Below are 25,943 nucleotides of genomic sequence, written 5' to 3'. Positions count from 1 at the left end.
GAAGAAGAAGATGTTTGTTGGGTTTATTAATCATTTTTATATTATTCTAGTATTCATCGAACTCTCCAGCTCTTGGGGGGAAGTCAGGGGATTGTTGAATTTGTACCTGTCAGTAATATTCAGAAAGCTAATACTACACCAAGTTTTGCTCTCATAGTACAGTAATATATACATTATATTATTTACATACATAAGTATGTATCATATAATTAAGGTGCAACTTAAAATAATGTGAATTGATGTAAAACTGGACTAACCAACAGCATTATAAAGAGATTGCAAAAAATATGATCAGATACTCTGAATAATAATGGGATAGTCCATGAATTTTTCAAATCCATCACGGATTGACTGCAGCACTCTCACTGACACAAGGCTCTGTATGTCAGGTTCAGCTCTTTGCAGCTTTTTGAATCTAAAAAATAAAAGATTCTACCCCATCTGGCTCAATGACAGATTTTATTTTAGCACCAAAAGCTAGACACATGGCAAAAGACACTGATATGGAATTAAAAGAATAAAACAGTATGATTTGGATGTACACTAGAATTTGACTTAAGAAGGGAAATGGGTGTTTCGGATCATCAGTTATATAATAAGTCATTTGTTTGGTTTAAAGCTCCTCTCTAAGGAGCAGATTTATTTCTAAAACTGCCTCCCACCTGACCTGACATTTTACACTGTGAGCATTTGGTGAACACCTCAAAATATATATATTCTCCATTATTAAGCCACAATAAGAAAAACATTCTTGATTACATCTGGGTGATGAATCCAATTTTTCAAATTTGGGCCAACAGTCTCCTTCAATTTAAAATAAGAGAATTAAAGATTCCTCTTTACATATATACACAGCTGGGCTGTGAACATGTATTCACTTATAAACATATAAAAATACTTGTCAACTAGTTTGATAAGAAAATAATGTATAAAAGTAGAGTAGAAACATTTAATCAAGTCCATTACTTCCATCATCATGATTTTCTTGTTTTATATTACAAGATGATGATATGAGAAACAAACTGCAGACTTCATTTTTATGCCCAAACAGAAGTATAGAAATGGAAAGGGATGGCAGAACAGTATTTTGCTGTCTGTGGCGATGATAGCTCCACAGGTGGCAGGTCCGGTGAGTTCATGTTTAATTGGAGATGGGGTTTTTTCATGATGTGCATCTAAATGCTTCCACTTGTCCTGGTGTTCCAACTGGCAGGTCATTGGGGAAAAAAAGTTGTATGACAGAATAATTCAAAGACACAAAACAAAGGCATTGTCACTGTGTTACTGGAATGACATAACAGTAATTTCATCTATATTGTAGACTAAATGTTTGACAGAAATGATGCATTACATTGGAATGATTTCAACTAAACTGAGTTTTGAAAGGATCTTGATTTGCAAATGGATTTGCTAACATTACTTTTCAAAAGTTGAGTATAGAGCATACAGTGTTCAGTGTTTTGATCCAAAATCATGTTAGTATTCAAAGCTACACGATGTGCTATCAATAATTTTCTCTTTGCTGCTTCTTAGAAATCTGAAACAATGTACTGCATGATGTCCAGCTTTGACTGAACCACCACCTTCGAGGAAAGAAATTCAGACAGATTTGCTACTTTCGGTACATTGAGGAGCTGGCAAAGGATAAGAGTCCTTCAAACTCTAAGACTTTTAAAATCTAATACAGTAGACACTCCATATGTAGCAATTGAGATGAAAGCAGAAATCACAGACAAAGTAAAGAATCCACTGTTCTACCACTGTAGCTTTAAGGTCCGTCTAGGCATTATATTTATATACATAATTATATATTCACTTTCATAGACGTAAAACCAAACTCAACCTCACGCACTGTACTGTGGTGATTTAATAGGTCATTAGAAATACACTTCCAAAATCACAACAAATGTCACTTATGTACAGTAGCAGATTAGCACATGGGAGTAACGGTGGATATGGCACAACATACACAAAGCTTCATTAGATAATCTCTCTGCTCTGGCCAGACACTGGAAACTAAAGAGAGTCATTAACATTCTGGATATATAGTTTTCATTCAATCTCGGTAGCAAGTACAAATATCACTACAAGGCAAGAGGAGTCCTTCAGAGTACAAAACATTAATTTGTCAGACTGATTTAGAAGGCAATGTTTAGTGTTGGGACTCTCATGTGAATTAGATTATGGCTGAAGGTAGAGTGGTGTTCAATTTTGGCATTGTCAGTTGTCCATAGTGATGTCCTGGGGACAGCAGTTCCTGGTCAAAGTATCTCAGAAAAGGCTGTCTGAAGTCATGCACGTGGAGAAGGCAGCGGTCAGTCATCCATTGAGGATGTGCTGTCAGGCAGAGTGGGTGGGGTGGTAGAGAGTAGCTGCATGAGTTACAGTGATAAGGCCGACTCAGACGATCACACAGTGGCAGCCGCTCTTGTCTTTCTCTTTTCTTGTGGGTTCTGGCGACGGTGGACATTCCTGTTCTTGGAATTTCCTAGGAGTTGGGAGAGAGACAACTATCAGGACAGACTGAACTGTGTGCTTCTGCAATGATTGCTTTTGTTTCATTTCAACAGAAACCAAAACAGGACAATTTGATCTTTTTAAAAAGCCTTTAGCTTTTCATATGATTGAAGGTGCATGGTTGAAGTACAGGTGGAAAACAGTGATGTGACATACATCCATGCAGAATTTAGTCTTATTTCTATTAAAATGTGATGACAGGGCCTGTTGCTCATGTTGCAAGGTATCACTATCATGAGATCTGATCAAATCACATCCACAGTCTTACTAAAGCAAATATCAGTTTTAAACTGATGATTAGAAACACCTAAAGATGTTTTAAGTTTGATTGTCAAATAAATAAATAAATAAATAAAGTCAAATCCTTAAATTTGATTATTGACTGTTTAATCATGATTTTATTTATTATTTTTAAAGGAGGAATTTATACTTTTGTCATGCAGGCAACAGCAGAGAAATGGTTGACAAATGAGAGAGAGAAACAGAGACTGAGAATTCAACAATGGTCCAGGAACTGAGTGTTCTGTTTATGGCCTAGGACACCAAGGTGCCACACTGAGTTGTGAAAAGTACCTTAATGTTCATCCTTTTAACGACTATATACCTTTGAAAACTCCTAAGTTAAGCTGTGGGAAAAATCCACATAAGGGCGCTATTTGAGATGCCTTTAGAAATCACCTACCTGATTACCCTAACCAGCTCGTGAAAAGCCTGGTCTACGTTCATACGGATTTTTGCTGAAGCCTCCATATATGTCACCTTTAACTGCCTGGCCAGCTGCTGGCCCTCGTCCTGGCTTACCTGAAGCAAGAGGAAGAAAAACAAATGGCTGAAATCTGAATGTAAATTAAAGTCTACATGTAAAAAGGACAGTCACTCAAAGCAAACCATGCTTTTATGAGACAGACACCAAATGTTTTAGTGTGCAAAGTAACATTTCCTGCAGCAAAATGAAACTATCAAACACAAATTCATTATTTGTGCAGGGGAAAGAGCTATAGTATTTACTGTAATACTGCTGTCATGCTAATGAGTGTTAGTGCATGACTTTTTTAGGTTCAGACTTTCACATCCAAGTGAAAGTGACCCTTAATACTGAAAGAAGAACTTTGTTACTTTCCAGTGTAGCTCCTTTGGTCAGCTAAAAGATACACTGACGCATGACAGTATTAATTATTTACAATTTTAGTTAAATTTTTCCAACACTGCTACTTCTCGCATTTTAATTTCCATCCACTTGTTCAAAAATGTCCCCTTACCAGGCTTTCTCCTGAGCCTTCACAATACCACCCACTATTGTTTTTGGCTCTATGGATCTCCTTCCCTTTCAACGCCACAAAAGAGCCAATTGTTACACTCATGTTCCATTTTTAATTGCATTTCATTTTTAATTTCTCAAGTGCAGACTTACTACACACTTAAATTAGCATGCAGAATGCATGTGGGACACAGCTGAAATCTGCCTCCACCCTCTCTGTGACAGCTGTGCATATAATCTGAGGCTGAATAAAAGCTGAATAAAGCTAAAAGTAAACAGGTCCTAGGTTAGATTAGGCTATACAGAGCAGCAAAGGATAACAAAGGCCCTAAAAATGTATGTGAAATACTGAGCAACCTTTGAATATTTGGGTTGATACATCGGCCTACCAGTTTTGGTGGTTATTATTATTATTACTATTCAGCACACTATTTTTTTATAGTATTCAAGTTATGGTTCAGCTATCCAATATAATGTCTTGAGGAAAAATGTAAAAAAAAAAAAAAAAAAAAATGCAGAAAAAGGAAAAACTGTCCCATTCATATTAATTAGCTAAATGTGCTTGTAAGATCCCTTTTCGCCATAAGGGGGTACTGTGGACTCACTGGAGTGAAGTGATGAGCGAATGCATACCAACAGCCAGAAAATTCATCATTCATCACACTCCCTTTTCTCTCCATCCATCCTTCCCTCCTAATACCACAGTTTCTACAGTCTCTCTTTTATTCTTTCACTCACATCCTGATGTATCTTAGCAGCTATGCTGCAGCTGCAACATTTGCGTCCACGTTCAAATATGCAAATGTGAATCTTCCAGGCTGGATGATTATCTCTCTCTTCATGATCAAACAGGGTGGATGTTTGTCAGTCAGTTGACGCATCTCTACAATCTGTCGGACTTACTTGTCTCTGTGATTCCAGATCTGCTTTGTTTCCTACGAGGATCATAGGGAACTCATCTCTGTCTTTGACCCGGAGAATCTGTCTTTGGAATTTGTAGATTTCTTCAAAGCTGTGAAACATATGGCATAAGATGTTATAGGGTCTTTTCTGAACAATCAGGAGACTGAACAGGTGTTTTTATGTGTCGATGCATATATCCCTCTAACGATGCATGTGAAGCCTCTAAGTGAAGTAGCTAAATGACACCCCCACACACAAACACACCCATTGCCTAAAAGTTAGGGACACTACCACTATAGATTGAATCATGGAACGTGTCGGCAAAGAAGTAAAAGTCAGTGACAGTATTGCAGAAACATAAAATGTTTGTCTGAGCCTCTGCGCTGTGCACTGACCTGACTGTTGTCCCACTGTAAAGTAAATGCCATGTGCACTTTTTCAACCAAACAGCAAGTAAAAATGTCAGTCTGCAGGAAAAAAAGAGGTAGGATTCGACCACAAAACCCAGGACGGCATTCCAGCCACGGGCCCACAGACAGCTTGGTGAGCACATAGTAAATCTGGAAAGACTTGACTAATATAAATGGAGGAAGGAAAGACTGTTTACAACATAAACATTGGGAGGGAGTGTTGGTGGGGGCAGGGGAATGCAGCTCACTGCGCTGCTGGGCATGGACACAAAGGCAGGGAGGATGGGGTGTGACAGACTGATTACAAAAAGAATCTATATAGTGTAATGTGAAAAATACTTTCAAGGTGAGTTCAACCCTGAGTTCAACCCCGAAGTAAAATCACTGAAAGCCGAACCTTTTTAACCACTTATCATCTAGTTTACCCCTTTTATTTATCCCACTTTAAGTTATAATGTTAAAGATTTTCATGAAATGAAGCCCAATTTTTGATCTTGTGTCTATTCAATGCATTTAACATTTTCTAAATATTTCTCTATATAGTATTCTTTCTTGGTAATTGCGGATTCTGCCATTCCCATTCTGGATTCAGTTTTCCTACCCAAAGCACCAATGATTCACTGGAAAACAATGCACACATGCAAAACAGTACAATTTTATCTCACTGATAACAGACTTACTGTTTCCTGTTCACTCTCTTTGCATTATTAAAATATCAACCAAAGGTGCTAACGTGCCATATACACATAGACAATTGCCCTTCTACTCTATTAGTAAAGAATCAGCTAGAACAGTGCTTGCTGTAGTATTAAACCTGGTATTATTATTACCCTATTACCCTGCGACATATAAAATTTAAAATTATAGCTGTAAATTAGAAAAAAATCATCTTATTCCAGATTTGTTCTACTGAGTGTGGTTTGGTTTTGTCCGCTTCTTTATGAGTCATGTTTACACATGACTACGCAAAAACCTGTGAATGAACCCTTACGTGGACATATTCTGGATATCTTCTGCATCATTTTATAGGCATTTCCTTAAAATTCAATCTGGGATATTTGGTACCTTTGGCACTTTAAAAAGTTTTTTTTAATTTTAAACAAATTTTAGCTGTACAGCATGAGTTAAGACTTTCCAGCAGGTCAGCAGGGTTTAAAGGGTTAAACGATTTTTAGTACCTGTACATACTGTGCATAACGTCAAGAGTAAAACAGTTACCATATTCTTGTCAAGTGAATGAAGTTTTAAATGTGAATGCAAATATCTCTATTCTACTACACATACTACTATTTCAAAAGCATACTGGCTTTAAATAGAAAGCGAGGGTACGTGAATAAGTGAAGTCGAGAGAACAGGATGAGGGAGGAAGTTCTGCGAACAAAAGAAAACGACAACAAGAACAACAGGGTCCGGAAGTATAAGCAGCAACAAGTGAGAGTATCAGTGCAAGATTTATGGTTTTTAGTAGAGTGAGAGGCAGAGAAGGGGAGAAACAGAGGGTGTAATTGTGAACAGTAAACAGAGATGTGCAAACAGAAAAAAAAAAAAAAAGAGGAAAGACAGAGAGGGTGCGTATGGCTGTGAGTTTGCACATGAGGAGAACTGTCACTCACCTTCCTCTGTCAGTGACTGAGAAGACGAGCAGGAAGCCCTCCCCTGTCCTCATGTATTGTTCTCTCATGGCTCCAAATTCTTCCTGTCCAGCCGTGTCGAGGACTAAAGAGTGTGCACACACATAAACACAAATCAAACGGGCAGAATAACTGCAAGCAAAACAGACTCCTCAGGTTCCTTAAGTACAATATAATGCAACAGAAACATACGTGTGTGTTTGTGTGTATTTTGGCTCTGGTCATGTTTGTTCAGCAAACTGCACTTACTGTCGAGCCTGGCCGCCCTTTCGTCAATCACACACTGTTTGGTATAGGAGTCTTCAATTGTGGGGTCATAGTCAGTGACAAAGTATGACTGCAGGAGACAAAGAAAGGACAAGAGAAGAGCTTGTCAATATGCCTGCGTTCATATTGCATTTTTACATCACAAGCCGTGAGACACAAGCCATGATATTTATCATGCTACTTCTATACAGTATTCACTATATATTGATCTTTGCATTGGATATACAAGAAACCAATGTGCTTTTGTGTTTTATACTAACAGGAAATGAAGCGATACATGCACAATGCAATGGGACTGGAACTGCAACCACGTAACACTCCCATGTCTATTTGTCTATTTTTTTTTGCAGCTGAGCAGATCTTCTACTACTATATACACTGAGATCATGCATTTGGTGGTTATGTACTGTGAATTGGGACAAAGCTACAGTGGCTAAACCCAGCTGGCTTCAAAACGGATGGCTATGAAGACAACAGTCACTATGGTCCTTGTGTTTTTGGTTAAAACAGCACAGACAGCCTCGCTGACCTCTACCTTTATTACCTTACTGCAAACAGGAAGTAAACACGCTGCCTAACGTAACACCCACAAGCTTAGGTTTAGACAGCGGGCCGGTTTTCATCCCCACAGTGCATTTATGAAACGTTTCCTCAGCTGCAAAAGTCCCACCGCTCACTCCCGAAGGCTTTGATTCTTTCATCCGGGGGGCAATATCAGGTCTCCTAGTAACCTAAACTGGAAGGGTGGGGCCAGGGAGCCTGGAGGAGGAGGAGTAATGCATTTTTTACATTTTTCCCATGTTTTGTTGTTCTCACTCTCCTTGGGGACTAGTTAAGTGGTGACAGCTGAGGGGAGTGCTCAGGGAATGTCAAACCAACACCCTAAAACATAGAGTGATCACGAGAAAATAAAATCCAGACAAGATTCCCTGTCATTTTAACAAGTTTTACAGTCATGTTATTTGTGTGTGGAGATGGAAGAAGGCCTGCTTTATGTACATCTTTGAGGAATATGCAGATGGTCGACGCAGATGAAAAAAGCAGATGAATCACTGATGCAAGACACATATTATCAACCAACACACCTTACAGCTATAAAATGCCTTTAGTAAGTGTCAATGTGATATTTTAAATTTCTTGTCTATAGCTCTGTTACCTGAAAAAACACCCTGCTAAGTACATATTCTATCTTGGTACAAACCAAGTGTTAAAGTCATTGACCAAAACAGCACCTCAGAAATAGCCTCAAAAATCTGCCAGACAAAATGAGTCAAGCTTTGCTATAGACATGTGAATGTGCTTCTAGTTAGTCTTCTGTTTCCCCATCCTCCAGATTCTTTTTCCCACCTGCAGCTCTCTGTTGTTGCAGGAGGTTGCAGGTAATTTCCCCCTCTCACTTTTCTGTTGCTCTGCACCATGCAAGTATACTAGTCTGTGTCACATCCACTCACCACTGTTAAATAATTCATCAGTATTACTGTGCATGCAAGAACGTGCTTCACTGCACCGCACTGTCAGTGTGCCTTCAGACAACCAGACACAGACAGAAAAGGAGAGGGGTTAAAAAAGCTGCTTGTGTATCTTGTTCCTCCCACCACCACCGCCGCCTCTCTCCCAGCCATAACTTTAGCATGTGACCTCAGCTTCCCGTCAACCTCTTATTCCTGAGCACCACGTTCCTGAGCACCACGTTCCTCTGGCTATTCCTCCCCTCCCTCCACATGCATGGGCAGCGTAGCTGCTGAGCTCTGTTCAGGCCGAGCTGATTCTCCCGGAGTCGTTTCCAGTGATAGATGAGGCTGTTTTGCAGTGCCAGCAGCACCACAGCCAGCACTAGCAGGAGCTGTGGCTCGGCCTAGCCAGGCTTCAGCTGGACAGAGACATAGCGATGGGGTATATGGGCGAGCGCAACATGACTCAGGAGGACTGCTGATTACTGTGTGACATAAGGCAGCCTGAATCACGTCCAATATGACGTAAAAATCCTTTTATCAGTCTATGACTTCATCAGATGCAACAGCACAATGAATCAGGCTGTATGAGTCAAACAGAGCTGCCGCAGGGATTTGCGAAGCAATAGCACCCACAAATTATTCATCCCCCACCAGCAACTACTGCTGCGGGGGGAAGTCTAACCTCAGTACTTTCTGGCCACTGAATAAAATGTGTGAAATATCAAAGTGTCGAGTATCAAGTTTCCCAAATATTAGGACTGAAAGCTCTTAATCGAAAAATGAAACAATGAATAGATTATCAACATATGCAGATTACTGCAGTAATGTTATCTCTGCTGAGGTATTCATATCAAAAACCAAGCACTGCATTGATGTAAGTATGGAAACACTAGATGATTATCCAGCCCATGTCAGCTGTGACGTCAGCATGTTAAGTATTAGCTGGCACACTCTTTCACAGATACATACTGACTATTCCCAAACACATTTCTATTAAAATATGTCACAGCTGCCAAGAGGAGACAGCTGACATTCACAGTGGGGTCAATAGGCATGTTCTAGACCAGCATCACCACCCAAAGCAAATCACTATTTAAAACAGGCCCAACTTGTGGCAAAACAAATTGCATGAACACCACTGTTGGTATATGTAGTTCTGAGCTATAAAAACCAGGATCATTAACATCCTTGGAGTTTTGTCTCTGCTTAGCAGGATTTGAGATAAACTTTATTTGAACTGGATTGTCACACCAGTGTCTTAACTTCACATTGTAAAAGAAAGTCAGTACAGTATGTACTCAAGCAAAAATTGATAGATCATTTGGAAAAAAAAAAAAAACAAACAAACAAAAAAAAAAAATGCCCAAAACAATGAGAATGAAATGCATTGGCCTGCAGTACAGCTTAGATGTTGGTGGCAAGGTGGGTCAGGCTACACTCAGCCCCGGTCAGCTCTGCAGGAAGGAAACTCCACCTCTGCAGCAGGCAGCTGGTCTGGCCGAGCCCTCGGGTAGCGGTGATGTCACAGACGACATGTTCCCTTACCCGGCCCACCTACCAAAGTCCAAACGTGTCATTCAATTCCTCTTCGGCATTCCAACTATACATCCCAGCCCTCCACCCACACAGCACATGCACGCTCACAGGAGGAAAACATTAGAGGCCTGTTTTCCCCACAAATGCATGGTGGTGGATGAGTCTCAGCTGCAACACAGCTTTTTGTGCCAGGTAAAAGTAACAAAATTAGGGCTGCAACTACTGATTATTTTCAGTACTGATTATTGTCTTTGTTATTATTTTAGATTATTCAATTAACTTTGGTTTAATGCCATCAAATAGTAAAAAAGAATGCCCATCACATTTTTCTCTAAGTTGATGTCTTCAAATTGATTATTTTATTTGACATAGTTCAAATGACAAATATTGCAGCAAGAAGGAAACTGCAACTCATCACATGTGAGAAACTGGGACCAGAAAAATAAATGTAAAATGATGTAAATTGTCAATTGGTTATCAAAGTTGTTGACAAACTTAAAGTAGGTCAACTAACTGACAAACAACAAGCGGTGACACATTTAAGAATGACTAGATTGGATAGATCTTTGCCAAATACTCCACAAAGATTGCATCGAAATCAGTCTGTGGTTTTATTTGTCTGAGTATCAAATGACCTACATGGTCCAGTGTAAAAGGTTTCGCAGTTTCACTTTACACATATATTGCTTTCAAGCACTTGGTCAGGTTTCATTTTCAGCTGACTGCTCTTCAGTTGAGACATGAAGCAATAAATGTCTGTCTCTTACAACTGCTGGTTTCCAGCCTCAAGCAAAGCAAGAATGGGTGATATGTGTGGGCGTGTAATCAACATCATGCTTGCACTATGCAACCACTTCCTCTCCATACAAACAGCTTTACTAACACTAAATATAGATACTTTTCCATCTCTTCAGTTATCCTGCTTGTTTGGTTAGAGCCGCCTCTTTACTGTTAACCAATATAGCAGCATTAACTACACAGAGCTCAAAAACCACTGCTTTAGCACCGACACAGAGAAAACGGAGACCGTCAGAGAAAAACCTCAGGCGATTAATTAAGAGAAACATACTATACCTACAAAGATGAGTGGAAACGGTGTGTCTTCCTACAAAACCATTATTATGAGAGGGAATGTTGAGCTTAAACAAATAGTCATCATCATGGTTAGGAGTTAATTATCATCTGCTTATGGCCCGATGCCCATGAGAATTCACAGACCCTGGCTTGAAAATCATCAGCCATAGTTATTCTTTAATTAAAGTAAACATGTAAATTGACTGCCATTATATTTTGTTAATCCAGGAAAAATTCTGTCAGCATGTGCAGATTTAAAACAGACCCCGACCTCCTAATCCCCACACATCACGCCCTACCTCAACATTTTCCTCTGCTACTGCTGATAGATACTACAAGAGATGCAGTCATTTGGAGGGGTGGAAGCCCTCACACATAAGCATTTCCACCAATCTTATGTCTTTGAGTGCATGATTTGACAAAGTACCAGCATCAAACATTACTGGATTCAAGTTCTTACAGACCCTGGGACCATCACTCAGGCTCACTTGTTTTTCTGCATATTGTGGACTAACAAAAATGAAAGGATGTAAAAATAGCTCTTGATGGAGGAGTGGGTGTGAAAGTTTGAGCTGAGCATTGTTTCATGAGTTTTGCAAAGGACTCAGAAGGTGAGCAACAACTGGCTCAAACACATTCTCAGCTACTATTTGTTCAAGTTAACGCTCTGTTCATGAAAAGATGGGAGAGAAAGTGATTTTGCAAGAAACGTTTTGAACGTTGCATCTTTGTAAACATCATCACTGCTTTTCAACAGGACTCATCGCCCACTGGTTTTTCATGGTGTTAGAGTCAATGAGCAGCCTTTCCACACTATAGAACAGATAAAGACAAATACATCTACAACAGTCAGGAAAAACTAGAATCCTTCTATAGTGAATGTTCAGCTTAACCTTTACCAAACTGGTCCTTGCAAGAGACACCAGTGCCAAGAAGGAGTGGCCCCCCGCACAAGGCGAGGGTTGAGGTGGTGGTGTCAGGGGCTGCCTTCCAGCTGACAGGTGAAACATGCCGTTTGTAAGACTTGTTCAGTGGGCCAGAGCAGAAATTTCAATTAGACACAAACCCTATGCCAGACAGCCTGGAGCCTGCCAACTTGCAGCCTCAGCTACGCAGCAGCGGAATGTGACAGATCATGATGATCGATTCCTGATATCATCATGACATTACCGACTCACACACAGTACACAGTTATAAATGCATCAAGTCTGCTTTTCAAAGATTTCATCTGAGTTACTGAATTACTGATAATTCTCTAAACGTTTCATCTTTTTTGCACATTTAGACTTGGAACTTTTCAGGGTAAAGCTCAGTGCACTGAAATACGTGTGCAGGTCAAATGGTTACCTCAGTATTACACATCAGTGTAGTGCAGCATGGGACGCTGATCTAAGAAAGCAAAAATCTGTCTGGGGGTATCTGTGTGTCACTTTCTGTCCTCAAACCCACACGGATTTAACTTTTGCTGAGACTGGACTCCACACGGCTGCCGGTGATCAAATAGTCACCATCAGGGTTTAATGTTAAACAGATAAAGATCAATTTTTTTTTTTTGTTGTTTTGTATTTTTATATTGTCTGCCCTCCTCCTTCAGTGCATTTCTTCCCATGATTCACAGGGTTTCACACAAGTGACAAGAATTTGTTCAAGGAGCATTGTTTGTTGAGTACTTAAGGGTGCTTGATGTGAGAAATAGTGGAAAAAAATAAGCCAGAATGAAAGGTTTGAGGGGGTGGGAGACTGTAGGCTACATGGAGAGGGAGAGCAAGAGAAAAAGGGGGGGAGGGAAAGGCATTAACTTCCTGTGGAAACACCCACTTTTCCCATGAGCTCATACAAACCAGAAAGGTCATTTATTCAATACCTAATAGACATTGAGAGAAACGGAGCACACAATGAATCCCCTGCCTTTAAGGGCCACTGGGAAGCATTCTGTTAAAGCTGGGAAAGCTTTAAGACACAACACACTGCTACAAGAGTTACTCAATAATAAGGAGTCATTTTCAAAAGTTTGAAATGACTGTAAAGTTGAATGATCTTACAGCACGATCAACATCCACAGTAACAACATTTTGATTGAATGTTTACAGAGAATGCAGTCTGGGTCTAGCACTAAACCTTGGCTTGATGCCGAATTAAATGAACCCATGCATATCACTCGTACAAGCTCTCTTCCTCCTAATGCACAACTGATCAATAGCCTGTCCCTTTAATCATTGCCTTGTCCTTACGTGCTGGCAGACCAGTGAAACTCTTAGTTTAAGGATAATTCCATTTTTATGAGAAGGTCCCCTAACAATGTTCTATATTTAGCATTTATATACATTCATAAATATTCAATAAATATCTTGTTCTTTGTTACTGTCCTTAGTTACTTTCTTTGCAGACTTGAAAGGTGTACACTCTCAAAATACTGATATACATTAATGTATATATATATATGTGTATTATAGATAGACAGACAGACAGATAGATAGATTAACCAGATTGATAGATTGATTAACCATTGACATTCAAATTGCACTTGGCTTTATTGCAGCTATGCTAGGCACATTAGTGTTCTACAGTTGCATAGAGCTGAATGGCCCAGCAAGCTATATGAGCCAGTGAGGTTGTATAGCTGGGGATAGCTCTCAAGCAGAGAATAAAGCAGAGGATAAATGTCCCACCAAGCAGGCCAACTCCTGGCGCAGTCCACCCCCTGTTCTCCTCTACCCTCTCTGGCATTAAGACTTCAATCGCCCGGCTAAATATCAATGTGTACTGGACTCTGAACACTTTTGAACCAGCTCAAAGGCACAGAATCAAAGAGATGCCATTTAAAAGCCTTTTTTTTTCACAAGATCACTGGGCTCGAACCTGTTTGCTCTAAAGTGGTCACACTGCAAACTACTTGTTTATCATCTTTTCAAAAGTACATTTTTTTTAATTATACGTGGAGACCTGTTTAAATAAAATAAAACAATCTAAAGTGCCCACAAACTGATTAAACACTGTAACAACCAACCACTATGAATTGTGTCAACTGCCCTTCTTGTTCTAATTGATCATGTTTTCCCTTTCCCCACACTAAGCCTGCCCCAAGTCCTGCCATTGATGGGTTATCGATGCTGTTTTCTCTCCAGCTCTTGCTTGTTTTACTGGGAGGGACAGGAAATAAAGATTTATTTTGATAAGAGTTACTCTCTAAAGAGACATGGTGATTTCCCCTGACTGTATTTTGCTCTGGTGATTCTGCTTATACGGAGGTGGGGATAACCTAGGCCTATGTGTGGGTGTATGAAAATTGACACAAATTAAATGGAACAGATAAAGAGGATAATGAAGCATGATTGAGTATAATAAAATAAACCAGACATAGTAAATCACAAACTTGCCGCATCTGTAGTTCATCATCTGCCAAAAATATCAAACACAAAGAACACAGTGACATAAATAAAGCCTTGTTCAGACCCATGGTCAGACAGTAGTGTTTGCATATGCTTTTTTTTTTTTTTTTTTACATTCTAGGCTTTATTCACTTTTTCTTCTGCTTGTCTTTGTGCAGAAGTAGTACTGCACATGCTCACATCAACAAAGAATTACTGTGATGGCTCAGTGAGAAGACACCAGCTACTGCCTTGGCTGTGTGGACAGAGAACCTACTGTGTGACTTTCAAAAACCCATACAACGTCACTCATCGGAGTGTGGCTAACAGTGTATAGTCAGTGGTTTTTGGGAAAACTGTATGACGGGCCAATTAATGAGATGCTGATCAACCCTGGAAAACGAAGCGCAATCAGAAGATCCAGTGGGTTGGATTGCAAATTAATCATTTATACTGTACCTAAACAAAAAAAAAAAAAAAGTATGAATGCTGATAGCTGACATTATACACTATAACAAACAATTCATACTGCTACAGACTGATTCTTAGCATGAGGCAATATGTCAAAGTAAATGGGGGCCACTCGCTGGCGTCATGACAGATACACAGCTGCATTACTGTTGTGGGCTTTTAAGTCATCCGTCCAACAACGCAAGCAGCAGAAATGTTATTACTTTAACAGACAACTCCTCATAAATAATACCTAATGGACACATCTTCTCTCTGCTATCTGATGGTTTCCTGACTTCCTGTTCTGTCAACATCATTAAAAATCCTTTTACATGGGGTAAAAAAAAATTATGATAATCAACACTGGTGTATCACAAGTACAATTTTTTGCAAGAAGACAAATACAAATGGGTATAAAAATTACAAAACAAAACCAGAATAAAGGATTGGAGAAGGTTGACAAATGCAATGCTATGTATAAAGTGTTTCTAGATTAACAATAAAAATCATATGCAAATATGAATCACCAGAATAATATACATATATGCATATCCTGCAAATTCCCACAGTTAGCAAGCTAGATAACATGGAGACCTTTCTTCTCCTTTCAACAACTCTTGAATGAAATGAAATGAGAAAAATGCCAGCAAACAGCACAGTACACAGAAGCAGTTAGCTCAGGAGGTTATCAACTAGTCCTGTCAGTAGTCTACGTCACCAAGTTACTTTAAGCAAATATTTTGCAAAAACACAAAGATGAATTTTGCTGCATCACTTTCTGCAGACGCCACCCTTATCAAAATGCCAAATGACTATCTTTTAGGAGAATGGCTTAGAAAAATCTATGCCAAGGTGCAGTGAAGGTTTTCTGGAAGCTCATGATGGCCTAAACTGCATTCGAACAAAATGCAACTTTTAAAATCAGAGACCAGCTTGTCAACAAGGTACATGTCTTCTATGAATGCAGGGGTCTGAATGCCACAGGAGTGGCCATGAGAGGACAATGTTTTGGTTAGGCATACCAAACACACTTTTAGGCAGCTGTTGACACGATGTGCACTGATCTGTGGCAATTTCAAATTCTACACTGGGTTTGCCCACGCCAACTGGTGCTGAGGACACAGTGTCGCATACAGCTGCCTGGTGTGTTAGATCAGCATGACAGTCACACAACAGCTGTGTCAGTGAGTCAACCAAACTCAAATGTTCCTCAGCATGTCAGCACACACCTGATGCTTACTGCACAGCCTTTCTGATTATGATCTGGTATCTTACAGTGGGAGGGAGACGCAGATGCTCATTTGTCTGGGACACAAGTCACACTTGGCCATTGTCACCAGCACATTTGGACAGTGAGTCGTGCTATACTGTCACCTGTTGAGGGGTTGTCTCATTCTATGCCTCACCTCCCCCTGATGGACAGCAGGTGCAACACAGGCCTCTGGACACTGTCTGCACCCTACGTACCAAATGTCCACCAACTGCCTGGCAGGCAGCTCGGGAGGTTTTCTATCAAATCACATTAAAATTCTCTCCTTCAAATGTGGCACATTACAGAACGCACTACTACTGCCAATAATATCACAGACAACACTCAGAAATCCATAATAAACTTTAGTCTATATAATCAACACGAACATCAGTAGTATTCTTACTAAATACAGCTTAATCACATAAAAAGGTATATAAATTTGGGTCAGAGATGGGAATGAGTGGTTAGAATAAGCAGCATGTCAGTTTCCCATAGCTAAAGTTGTTGTTATATGACTCGGAGATGTGAGACCTGATACTGTGGCCAGTTATTCTGAAGCAGACAGATGTGTGAACAACTGTACAATAGCAAAAAACAACAGAGAGGAACCCACTGCCCTCTATGTCTGTCTGACTATCTGAGGGGCAGGGACCAGAAAACAAGTAGGGTTGTTGCCATTGAACACAGGATTTTTTTTTGTTTTATCTTTCAGAAGGAAATGCTCACACCAATTTGAAAGGTGAACTCAGATATAAACAATTATTGTATCGCTCACAGTGCTATCATTGAAATGTATTTTTTTTATGGTAAAATACAAAACCCAATTTCATTTGCCATATTGGGCATATACTGGCTTTATACAATTATCTGCTGTTATGTATAAAACTCATAAAGCAGCAGGTAAAAATCTTTTGAGATCAGGTGCTAAAAAAGAAGATTGCTTCCAAAAAATTGCTGCTGAATTGTTTGTTTTATTCTATTAACACAAGGGACACAAATACCGACTTTTAGAGGTTACATTTGATTTATTTTTTAAAAAGTATGAAGATCATTTATATTAAAAACATTTATTTTCTTCCTTATGTCAGTAATAAAAAGAATTACCTAAACTAATGGAGCTACTTTAGTTTCTTCCTTATTATCATAGTTATACAACTGGCCACTGAACAGTGCAGTGGGACAGTGTGAGGATGAACTGCCTTGCATATGTTACGATAAATGAACAATTAAACAGACATGCTCAGCAGGCGTTTATGTGGACACACTCAGGTAGATCATCTGACGGTTGCCCTTGCTGGTGGTGACTTGCAGGGCCTATAGCTTGTACCAGCAGGAACTCCCCACTCCAGTCCCCCACTGTTTTCTATGTAAACAACATAAATGTTCACGGAGGAAATGCAGCTTAGAGGTAAAACCTAAGACAAAGCAGAAACCTTCTCATATCGAACAGTTTAGTTTTGTTTTCTCTGAGTTACGTTTCTTCTTTGAAGGTATTTTGATCATGTAAATGGGAGATGGGTTTTATGTAGCAAGATCACTGTCACTTTATTCAGATAATCCATGACTAATAGTCTGTAAGTATTTGAAGTGGTATTTATAGTTCTGATTTGACATCGTCATCTCCCACTGCAGATGTGAAGTCAGACTTTAGTTTCCCTTACAATCGGCATCATTATTACTGTTCTAAACTTTTCATTTTTGCTGTTTTTCAAAACTAGAATTATCCTACAAAAAAAGTCACATAAAAACATTTCACAAAGAGCTAAGCAATTTATTTAAGTGAATGTTGTGCAAAGCATGTAGTAAATTTTAAATATTAAAAATATATAAATAAAATCTGCATGAACTAAGAAATAAAATTCAAATTTGTGTAATAGAGGAAGTATACAGGCTGAAAATATTGTAAGGTGTTAAAATTTATTGTATTAATTTATTTATTGTATTAATTTATTTATTGTATAAATTGATTTTCTAGCTCATCACCTTGAAAAATATACCCTTTTAATATAAGCTTTACAAATGATAATAGTTCACTTCAGCTTCCCTGTAACGGTTTTCACTCAGAGCCCTTCTTTCTTTTGCATGCATAGCTGCATATGAGTCAGGGTGTGATTGAATGATGGATATATTCCGATAATCACTTCCACTTTTCTTCACTCGTGGAGAACGTCATACGCTCACATCTGCCAGTTAATAAACCCACTACAGCCTGACGCCGGGGCTAAAGCTCGATTTTCCATGAACAAGGAAATGACTGTGTAAATACTAACGTGATTCTCCAAAAGAACATTGCAAGAGTTATTTTGGAAAATCAAAACAGAGAACTATTTTCTAACAACCACACGTGATAACCAATGCAACAAAGAAGTAAGCAGCATGAGGAAGCGCACTTTCCAACAAAGGTGAACGATTTCAGGTACAAACATACAAGCTTGGATCCAAGCCAACTTTAGTCAGCGTGAGTAAACAGATAAAGGACACTCAAAAGTCACACAAGAAAGGAAAGTGAAATGGTAATAAAACCTGTGTAGAATCACTTGCGTAACAGTATCTCTTCTAATCTCACTGAGTGACTTTAAAACCCTGGTAAAACTAAATGGAATCAACCACAAAAATATAAAATAATCCAGTTGTACCTCATGTTCTAATAATGTCCTTATTTTCATTCAGCTATTACTGATTTAAAGCTGTCTTCCTCCCGTGATGGTCATTAGTTTCTCATTAGCTTGGAGCAAAAAGGATGACCTGCTAGTCTCTGGAGCTTTCCTGGATGAGTGGGAGGGTCTTTACAGAACCCAAACTCCCTTTTGGATGAACATTCCTATAGTGTGCTGCATGGCATTTTGCCAAATTCAAGTAAATCACCTCAGCAACAGGATTGTAATTGTCCATGTGTTTAAAACAAGATTAGAAATGTTAATCCTCACTAGCAGCCCTGGGTGCTGCAATGTTCATCATATCCCACAGTACAAAAATTGGACAGCACTAACTATACACTGATTACACCATACCCAATTACACAGCAGGGGTGGTAGTAGAGGAAATCTCATGGGGTGCATCTTCTTGGCAGCATGAATATACTATCTACATGTACAGTAACACAATGCAAATTTCACTCATGGCAGGGTGTCAAATTATAGGACCTCTTGATGACATTTTTGTCTGAAAGTGGCATAAGAGAAAAAGCTTATAGTGTCCAAATGGAAACCATTTGGAAATGGTTTACCTGGAGTTCAGTATATTTCACGCATTAGATTTAAACATTGCTGATGCACATTTTGGGATGGTGGTGAAAACAAGGCATATGGTCCTGTTGGGTACAAGATATTCTTTCAAATACCACTGTTATTGAGTGCACAAACAGTGTAGCACCACACAGGCACCTTACAGTGGATCCCAGAAAGAACTGACAGTGTTTTGCTTTCAAGCTTCATGATATACACACTGCAAGCTGTTTATGGAAGCATAGAAGTAGTTTTCTTTCATTTTTGTGCGTGTGGACACTGTCAGTTGAATGGATGATTCATAGTCATACCATTAACAAAAAAAAAGAGTAAAAGAGTAGATCTGTGGGCATTAATCATGCTTAAAATATTTTGTAAAAGTCACCGCTTGCAATTTGAAGAGGCCCACTTTATTCTTTAGGTGACATGGTGCTGAAAGTTTTGCTCCTGTATCTTCAAATATAATATTTGATGTTTATAGATTCACGTATACATTTTTGAAACACTGGGGTTAAAATTCCTGTTGTGAAATCCAACAACTTTTGTTCAGAGTATTTGCTCTCATTATGGTTCTGCTCTGTGAGAAATCAACAGGTGACACTCCTACAGAGCTAAACAAACATGATCACCGTCTCTCTCCCCCCCCCAACACACACACACACACACACCCACACACACCTGCCACGGCTGTAAACCCTACACTGAAATAGGAGCTTCTTTTCATATACTTCGGTCTTCTATTAAAAACAACAACAAGAACTATCTCATCACGATAAAGAAGCACTGGTCAGAATAAAAATGGACTTGTTTGCACTCAGCAGTATGGCATGTGACATATTACTGAGCCAGGCAGAAAGTTACAGAACAGCCTGTATCCAAAAATGGACTGAGAGGTACACTGTGTTTAGTGTTACATACAACCAAGTCTCAAACGCACATGCAAGTGTCGCTGCAAATGCTTTGTCTAACCACCTGTGGCTGTTTCTGAGAAACGCATATGAAACAATGCCCACCACAATGTGCACCAACACTAGTATCATTACCACACCTCGACTCCACATGCCTGAAGAGGGCTGCCCTTATAATTCATGTTTATTCTGTAGAATTACTCCTAATGACAACCTTTTATCAAAATGACCTCAAGTCTAAGCATTCAAAGCCATGCTAGAAAATATGTGAGATATGTGGAAAATGAATCAGTGTTTAAAACAGAAAGATTCACTTATGCACTTTAGCTGTAAATCCTGCTGAGGTCTACAAAAATCCTGAACTAATCTGTCTGGACTTGATCAGCCAGGATGTTTTGCTCTTGTGCATTAATCTCCATTGCTGAGGGCTGCCACAACACAACGAATATTAGCAAGCATGTGAGCAAGCATCACCATGCTTTCCAACCAGCAACATTTCATTACAGGGCCATCTCAACACAGTAGCATCTTTTGACTATTAGGCATGTTTTAACAGCTAATTATTACTACTGAGATAAAAGCAAACTTATAGACACTCATAGCACCCCACATGCAGTCTTCACATGGCCAACATGAGTCATGTTTTCCCTTAGATGGGATGCTTCCTCCCTCACAGACGTCACGTTAAACAACACACTGTGTTCCACAACTTTTGTCAGATGACTCAATGTTATGTCACCCAAACGCTATTTCTGCTTGAGTCAACTGCTTGGCATCAGGGTGGTCAGCAGCTCCAAGGGACCTGCCACTCTTTTATTGCCAGCGACATCATCTTTCATCCTCGGACTACCAAAAATCCTGCTTCAGCACTGGGTATCGAGCCTTAGTACTTCTGAGAAATGGCTGAAGAGAATTGAGTATCAAGAACTGTACCAGAAGTTGGAATCAAATGAGTCACTGTGTTATTTACTTACTTGGTCATACTTCCTGATCTAAATCATAACATTTTTACTGTACAGCTGCTGGTGGTGGTAACACAACTTTAAACAGTAAAGCTGACATTGTAAATATTCTGCTGAACTATTTAGACTGAAACATGCTTCTTAAAATGGTTCATGTGTTGTGATCACCTACAACCACTGGTCTATGTGAGATAATAACTGCTCCCCAGACCTGATAACAAGTGATCAAATGACAATAATGATTGTCTCACCAGCAAGAAAGATTAAATAATTTCTCTAGTAATGAGGATGATGGGAACCATAAATCCATAAGAAATGAAAGTAAACACTGGTGGCGGAAAAAGTGTTGCAAGAGATTTTGTCAGCAGCCATCGCTGCAGCAAACCAACCGAGAGATTCAAAGAAATGTTTTTGTTATAAAGAAACATTTAAGTGCTTCTACGAGCACCAAGTTTTAAAATGTATGACATTTAATAATGTGTAATACTGCAGTAATTCTTGGTGAAAGTTATATTAAGTATGTGATATTTTTGGCAATACACAATCTAATACTCTGTAAAGATTACTACTCAGACAAACACACACACACAATCCAGTGATTCAGGAAGCAGGTTGTGTTTTTCCATACAAAACTAGGAGGTCCTAAGAGCAGCAGTAGAGGGACTTCCTTTGCCAAAGGGCCAAATTCCACATGGTCCACGACCATTAACCCACCCAGGCTGACCAGACCCCACCCCCCCCCAACCTCACAACCTCTCGACACTCAACGTGATATATCAGAAAAATGTTCATTTCCCACAATAGTTCTGAGGAAAGCCTCAACTTCACAACCAGCTGTAAGTTTTTTTCCCCCACCTGGCAGACAACTTCTAGAAACATCTGAATAGGATGCAGGTTCACCTCCTGCTCTCACTTTCAAGGCACGAAATGCTTATATGGGTCAAACTGAATAAAAAGATGGAATACCTACAAAGTGAATAGTCAAGTAAAATCCCAGATTAATGATAAAGCAATGCCATTGTATACCAATAATCTTTACAGTTTACTTTAAAATGAAAGGTACAGTAAGAGCATGTTGCGCACAGCTTGGAAAGATCTTGGAGCAGGCAGTGTTTAAGTCACTCACCTAATTACATGTTTTGGATAATTCAAGAATGAGCTTGTGAATTGGTTGATCACTGGTATTCTGGCAGGAGATTCACTGTTGGAAGCAACAGACTGCTAAATCTCCGTTAGCCTCTAAATCCACCTAAATGCAATGATAAAATAATCTCTGCATGATCTAACGAGATACTTTAAAAGCTGACATCAATTATGATCTTCTGTGTACAAACACTACCATGTTTTCTCTGAATTTGAGTATCAGTGACAGCACACAGAAAACCATGAGTAGGAAACTTGACAGTTACAGTATTGATGCTGTTCCCATTTGCATGTTAAATTAGATGACATGTCTTCTGTGTGTGTTTCATATTCAGTTTTCAATGCTGCACTACATCGGGTCAGCAGGGTCAGTAGGCTATGGCAAAGATCTGTGCCACATCTATGTGATCCCTTTTCACATGGTATGCAGTTAATGAGCTTTTTGATCCCCCCCTCCCCGTCCCTATTGCACACACTGACACACACACACTCACACACTCACGCTTTTCACCCCCACTCTGTAACGTGTGCCAGCCCACTATTGTCTGACAGTATGGAGACATGCAGCTGCCTGCAGTCTGGTCTCCAAGAAGCCAGAGCCAGCATCAGTAAGACACACTGACATGAGGGGGAAACACACAAGGCAAAGGGCAAAGTTTGTCATCTCTTTCATACGAAGTGTGCGTGCCTGCATGTGTGTGTGAGTGTGTGTGTGTGTGTGTGTGGGTTTTTTCAGAAGGCAGCGCTCTCCTAAATGACTATTATGAAAGCCTGGAAGGTCAAAGCAAGGCAGGCTGTGTCTGCAGCGTGCTGGAATGCAACCAGAGATAGAGGGAGGTAAAACTGTTTACATGCCTTTTTTATGTCCCACAGACGAGTTTTCAAGCAGACTGCTCTAAAACCCATGAATTGTCTTTAAGTGGGGGTGGAAGTAAGTTTTCATTTCTAAGTGTGCCGGTTGGTATGGTGTGCTGGGGGGTGGGGGGTTCAGATTAGGCTGCCCTTGTTGAAAGTCTACATCTGAGCAAAAAAAAAAAAAAAGTTAATCATCATCCAGTGGACGTTTTATGCTGCTGCTGTTCATTTTACAGTCACTCAGCCATAACAGGTTTTCTGTTTGTAGTTCACATATTTCTAATGAGATTTGGAACAACAGCTTTGAATTTAAAAGGACCTTTATTCCAGTGACAGGGACTAATAACTTTTCTCTGCACTCTCCTCTCTCTCACTCTCTCTCTCTCTCCTGTAGCTTTTTACGCCCTACTCTTTAGGTTTTTCTGCCTTAGTAGGCCATTACTCACTGAATCTTGGAGTTGTAGCAACTTAGCATTGACTCTAAATCCCCTGCTTTACTTTGCAGACCGAGTTAATAATACAGCTCAGCTCAGGAGCTGCGTAGACCCACTTTCCTTTCTCTTTCGACCAGCGGCTATAAACTGTAAAGTGGAAGTGGATGTGTCGGAAATCACTGTGTTAAAGTGACAGCCGTCCTTCCTCGCTGCATTCGTAAAATAAGGCTTCCGACCTCAGCCTAACATATTCCAGCAACCCCTCGGTAAATAGTTGCAGGCCTCGGTACAAGTAGCGGAGTAGAAAACAGACCCCGGTATCCTCTTACGGGGATCCCGTGTCTGGCCTCCCCACCACCACCACCACCACCACCCCTGCTCCTGCTCCTTCTTCTTCTTCTTCTTTCGCCGTGTTTTCGGATAAGCGTGTAAATCAAAGCTAATGGTTACATCAAGGGAAGGCTGGGCGCTACTGACCTGAATAAACTGGATAGTCAGGGCTGATTTCCCGACACCGCCGCCCCCGACCACAACCAGCCGATACTTCTCCTGCACCGCGCCGTCCTTCCAGCCAGCCATCGAGGACACTTTGCTGCGCTCGCCGCCGCCGCCGCCGCTGCCGAAACACCAGTGAGCAGCAAACACCCACTTTTTCCTGTAAACTGTAGAGGCCCTGCAGTGGAGACACCGGAGCGCAGAGAGGTGCCCGAAATGACTCGTCGGTGTAGTCCGTTTTGTGCGCGGATAGGTAGGCAGGGGGTCCCGGAGCTACGGGCGCCTGTCCATACGCCTGACCGTGTTGAGCCTCGATAACGCTGCGATGTTCGAGATGTGGATCGGATAGTGGGAGTAATCAGCCAGGCCAGTACTAATGTCTGGCGCTAGGGGCCCTTCTACAGGGCTGTGTGACTGCCTCGACACCCCTACACACACACACACACACGCACACACACGCACTCATACTCCTGCACGCGTACACGCACATACACACACAGGCACTCACCCACCCTCCTGCTCTGTCCTGAGACTAATATCATACACCCCTGCAGTCACGGTCTGCACACTCACTGTGACCACAACAACTCCATAGTGATAATAAATATTGACCAACAATATTTATAACTGTTGTTTAAGTAACAGTCTTTAATCTGCATATTTTCTCACTATCAGTTCACAAAATAAAGACACTATAAAGGCACTTTGTTAAAACTCTCACCCTCTCACTTTGTCACACATACAAAGACATAAAGGCACATATATCACGCACATATTAAAGTTACAGGATACAAATTAGATGCATAGTATGGAAACTTTTGCCTGTTCTATGCAGATGTGGATGTATTTTTTGCAGTATAGCACAGGTCTCATTCCTGTGAACAGAGTGTAGGCTGGCCATTATGCTGCAGCGGAGGATGCAGATGTCTAAAAATCAATACCATACTATACTATACTATACTGTTAGATGCTATGATTCATTATTTCCAAACTTCAGTGTTGCTCAGTGCCATAAGTACAAATTTATTCAACACATTTTGAGAAGACGTGATATTTATTTTTGCATCACCCCTTTAAAAGGTCTTCTCCACATCAGTTACTCCGCAGCAAAGGTCATCAGTTAAAAAAAGGTACATCTGCTTTCTTCAGTTATTCTAAAGTTTAAGAATGCTTAAAAATACATTTATCCACTAAATATTTGGTGCTAAGATTTTTTTAAAGTATGTTCATTTTATATAACCTATACAGTATGTTAGCGTTGATCTTAATACACAGAACCGATCATTGTACAATACTCTATACTAGATACAAATGTTAAAGTCACTCATCACTGCATCTCTACTGGAACATTGTGAGACTGGTTCCATCTGTGGCTTTTCATTTACAAGTCTCTTTCACACAGTCAGGGAGCTGTGTTGCTCTAACCATCTTTATCAGAAAGCATCCCACATACTGATGTTCACTTTGTATTTTAAAGTATGTAGTGTCATCACAGAGGTGAAAGGAAAGAGGGATGGAATCTGATTTTTTGCCACTGTAAATGACAATGTAGGCTTGTTATTACAAATCCTACTTTAGTGTTTAACTATGCAGAATGCCATCTGCTGTGGCGCCACCTAGTGTCAAAAGAGAGAGACTAGATCTCAAACTGCATTTTTGTATTTTGCAAAGCCTTAAGACTGATAAATACAGACAGTTTCAGACAGTCATATGTATCATTAATTTCTAACTACACATACTGATGGAGTTGCTAAATCTTCAGTCTCACCTATGTGGAGTTAACCTATTAAGGAGAGACTTGT

The 25,943-nt window shown here is 40.0% G+C and overlaps 1 protein-coding gene across 1 annotated transcript; it reads right to left on the bottom strand.

The window, feature by feature from the left end:
• Window positions 1-440: 440 nt before the first annotated feature.
• Window positions 441-24,566, bottom strand: rras2 (RAS related 2). The gene is made up of 6 exons (XM_026319961.2): window positions 24,124-24,566; window positions 6,969-7,056; window positions 6,702-6,804; window positions 4,679-4,787; window positions 3,200-3,318; window positions 441-2,488 (listed from the first exon to the last, which is right to left on the bottom strand). The coding sequence occupies exons 1-6, from the start codon at window positions 24,223-24,225 to the stop codon at window positions 2,401-2,403; spliced, it is 609 nt and encodes a 202-aa protein (XP_026175746.1). The 5' UTR covers window positions 24,226-24,566; the 3' UTR covers window positions 441-2,400.
• Between the last annotated feature and the right edge of the window lie 1,377 nt (window positions 24,567-25,943).

Source organism: Mastacembelus armatus, chromosome 3 (genome assembly GCF_900324485.2).
Source record: "Mastacembelus armatus chromosome 3, fMasArm1.2, whole genome shotgun sequence".
NCBI lineage: Eukaryota > Metazoa > Chordata > Actinopteri > Synbranchiformes > Mastacembelidae > Mastacembelus > Mastacembelus armatus.
The sequence above is the reverse complement of the archived record's forward strand: the minus strand, read 5'-3'. Positions and strand labels throughout refer to the sequence as shown.

Bases quoted from the DNA above. Each gene is read 5' to 3' on its own strand.
- rras2 (XM_026319961.2), bottom strand. From the start codon at position 24,225: ATGGCTGGCTGGAAGGACGGCGCGGTGCAGGAGAAGTATCGGCTGGTT. The intron at 7,057-24,123 runs GTCAGTAGCGCC...TGTCTCCTGCAG, and splicing joins TGACTATCCAGTTTATTCAG to TCATACTTTGTCACTGACTA. The intron at 2,489-3,199 runs GTAGGTGATTTC...CCCAACTCCTAG, and splicing joins GAGCTGGTTAGGGTAATCAG to GAAATTCCAAGAACAGGAAT.